Below are 3731 nucleotides of genomic sequence, written 5' to 3' on the forward strand. Positions count from 1 at the left end.
TAATACCACACTGTCTCTTTAGCTCGGCGGCTTTCTGGTGGTGAGCCAACTGAGGCCTTCGCAGGAAACTTCTTTCTTGAGGTCTAAACCCAGTGACCCTTCATATCAGTTGCCCAAGCCTCTCTGGTTTTGTGGGAAACTTACTGGTGTAAGTGGGCTTTTAAGCAGAACTATGGAATGGAAAGCTTGCCTTATATGAAATCTCAAATATTATGATTCGTACTCATTATCTTAGAGACATAAAAGACAAATATGGGTGGCAAGTAGTTTTGAGTCCTGAGTGACACCTCTCCCGTGATTTTAGACGTTACCAATCCTTTAGTGTACAAGAGTGGAATGATAAAATTTGCATTGGTGGGTGCACATTTGTGGAAAGGCTATCATTTTGTTTTGAGAGTTTTGGATATGGGTAGGGTACTTAGTTTACTTCTGACAGCTGGTTCATAAATCTGCACATCTTCCACTGACTTTTAGAAAGATAATTAAACCAGGGATTGAGAGAGCTGGTATTAACTGACTGTGCTTTGGTTATGGCAGACTTATGTAATTCCCCCCCCCCTTTTTTTTTAAATCTAGCCTGTACCTAAAAAGCAAGTGCACATGAAGTACCTTGAAGTTTTTGAAAGGAGAGAATGATAAATTAAGCCACTATTATTAAAACAATTAGGTAGCTAATTACCTCTCCTCTTTACTTGGCAGTTGAAACCACTACAAAGGCTCGTCAGAGCCCCAGGAGGAGCTGGCAGACAATTTAAAAAGTAATATATGAAGAAATGCTTGTGCTGGTACCTGTTGTAACTAAGCGACCAGCTATAACTCTGTGGGGATATTTTGGGTGGGACTATCCCACGCACTTCAAGAATTTTAGCATTCCCTCAGCATGAATATGTATAGGTGCTCATGAGCCCCCTTCACCCCAGCTGATCCCAAGCATCACCAAACACGTTTTCAGTCACCTTCTGACAGATGTAGCTCTCCCATCTAAGAACACTGGTGAGAGGTTCAACAAAAAGGGAAACTGCTTCTGGCTGCAGGTTTTCTTTGGGGCTAGGAAATGGATTTCTTCGGCTGATTAAAACACACATTGATTAAGGGAAAAGGCTAGGCAAACATGGCAGCTGAACATGATGTTAATTTCACCTGATTTATGTAGGTTTCATGCTTTGAATATCCAAGTGGGCTTCATAATCCCACATAGCGTGCTCCTTAGGACTTAAAAGGCTTGCTCTTCCTGTACTGAACACCTGTAGTTTCGTTGATGCCTTTCCCCTCAGTGAGGACTTGAATAACGTCAGACAATTTTGATAATTTCCCCTTGAATTAATGTGTACACATGTGTTGTGGATGATAGTCAGATACTCATAAAAGCAAATTAGAAGTCAATGTTTGCACCAACTGGAGGGTAATTGTATTAACTGTTAGCTATTGGGAACCTGCATTCATTCTTCCAAGAATGAATTCTGTTGTCTTAGTCACACTTGACTCAACAGCAGAGTGATCAATGATAACCACTCTTACGTTCTCACACTTTTTTCCCCCTCTCAGATGGATCCTAACAGAATATCAGAAGATGACACTCACTGCATTAATAGAATTTTCAAGCTCCATGAAAACACGGATTTGCAAGACACAACTCTGGAGAGTCAGGACTCAAAATTAATACCTGATTCGTGTAAGAGAATTAAACAGGCTTTTCAAGCAGCTGTGCAGAAGGTGAGTCCACATTGAGATGATAAGTCAAGAGCCCTCACTGACTCTACTAATGCTGAAAATTAAAATTGGCTAAGTGCTGTTGACTTTGTTCTTTTTTATTTTAATAATTTGTAAGAGAGCTAAAGAGAATTTTTTTTTGAGGGATTAGCAGAATCCTTTTGAAGTTGGTAGTGGTTAATTGGGCTTCCCTGGTGGCTCAGATGGTAAAGAATCTGCCTGTAATGCAGGAGACCTGGGTTCCATCCCTGGGTCAGGCAGATTCTCTGGAGAAGGGAATGGCACCCCATTCCAGTATTCTTGCCTGGAGGGCTACAGTCCATGGGATTGCAAAGAGTCGGACATGACCGCGTGGTTAATTATAGTGACCATCGGTGTTCATGCAAATATTCTTTCCTTTCTTTCTTTCTCTCCCCTTCCTCTCTCTCTCTCTTTCTCTTATTTTGGAGGAAGCATTTAAATTCACTCTTGAAAGGAGGACAGGGATGGTTTGTGGTAGTCAGGGAGCCAGTGAGCTGGTTTGAAATCCCTGCCTTAGAAACCATTCTCTCTGCTCAAGGATTCTCTACTGGCTACTTCCTTTATGTTGGGTTTTGAAATGGGAAGACCCCCTATTCCCCATCTGTGTGTGGATCCAGGGTTCTGTGGAGAATAAGTATTAGCTGGTCCTCTGTTGTCATCTGACTTGTGAGGGGAAGTGAAGTAGAGCAGGAGTTGATGTTGGGGGAGGGGAAATTCTCTGGACCTTTTCTGATTTTCCAGGAGAGCTGAGTGAGAAGGGAGGGGATGGGGATACAGAAGACAAATGACTTCTCTACAGTGACAGCCTCAGTGGAGAAATGCTGGAATAACTGCCTGTTTTGTTTTCCTGGATACAGTCCCCTGAGAATTCTGCAGCCTTGGCATTATTTTACTGACTCCAGCAAGAACTGGGTAGAGCCCCCTGACTCCAGGGTGTGCGCATGCGTCCACATGGATGCCTCGCATAACACATCTGATGGGTTCTTGCATGTGCTCGGACATCCCAACCTCTAGTTTGCAGCTCCCTGGGCTAACTCTGATAATCTCACAGTAAATTCTAAATTTCTCAAATGCCTCAAACCTAAGTTGAAATTCGAGTTTCTTTTTAAAAAATTCACAAGTACTAATCACATTTTTTAAAAAGATGATATTATTGGATATAGAGGTAGGGAGAGATAAAACTGTTTTGTATAACCCTTCAGGCTGGTATTTGCTATATTTCAACAAATTTAAGAAACCACAAATTTTCAACTTACTTTATTATTTCATGCATCACAAAGAGAGAAAAAAATTTGACAAAAGAATTAAACATAATCATTATAGATTCTAGTTGCATCCAGTTCAGAGATTCTGAAATATAAAAATATATATATCATAGAATCAAAGAAGTATATATCGTTCTAATATCTATAAGAATGTTGTTTAAAAAGATTGTGTTTTCATTATATTTAGTGTGTAGATGCTTAGCTTTATGCAGTAGATGCCTATTTTATTTATTTTTGATGCCTATTTTAAAATGTAGGTTTAAGTTGGATCTTTTGATCATCTATTATAATTTTTGAGCTATACAGCAACAGTAATTCCATTAGTCTAATTCATTTTTAAATGTTCTATAGCATTTTCTTTTTCTGCTTTTGCAAAAAATTAAACTACTAAAAACAAGAGAAAAATGAATAACTTCTGATTTTTCACTATTGGAAGCAATCGGAAATTGAATGACTGCTATGCTGTATTTACCTCATCTTAGGTTAGGTGGCAGAAAAGGCAATGGCACCCCACTCCAGTACTCTTGCCTGGAAAATCCCATGGATAGAGGAGCCTGGCAGGCTGCAGTCCATGGGGTCGCTAGGAGTCAGACACTACTGAGCAACTTCACTTTCACTTTTCACTTTCATGCATTGGAGAAGGAAATGGCAACCCACTCCAGTGTTCTTGCCTGGAGAATCCCAGGGACAGGGGAGCCTGGTGGGCTGCCATCTATGGGGTCGCATAGGGTTGGA

At 40.5% G+C, this 3731-nt stretch overlaps 1 protein-coding gene across 1 annotated transcript in view; it reads left to right on the plus strand.

The window, feature by feature from the left end:
* Positions 1-1446: 1446 nt before the first annotated feature.
* Positions 1447-3731, plus strand: part of TNFSF11 (tumor necrosis factor (ligand) superfamily, member 11) — a 34754-nt gene continuing 32469 nt past the window's right edge. Inside the window, exon 1 of the mRNA XM_010854598.1 lies at positions 1447-1713. Within this exon, the coding sequence (XP_010852900.1) occupies positions 1546-1713 (168 nt within the window). The 5' untranslated portion in view covers positions 1447-1545. The remainder of the gene's footprint in view (positions 1714-3731) is intronic.

The sequence above is a fragment of the Bison bison genome, unplaced genomic scaffold (genome assembly GCF_000754665.1).
Source record: "Bison bison bison isolate TAMUID 2011002044 unplaced genomic scaffold, Bison_UMD1.0 scf7180017864345, whole genome shotgun sequence".
Classification (NCBI taxonomy): domain Eukaryota; kingdom Metazoa; phylum Chordata; class Mammalia; order Artiodactyla; family Bovidae; genus Bison; species Bison bison.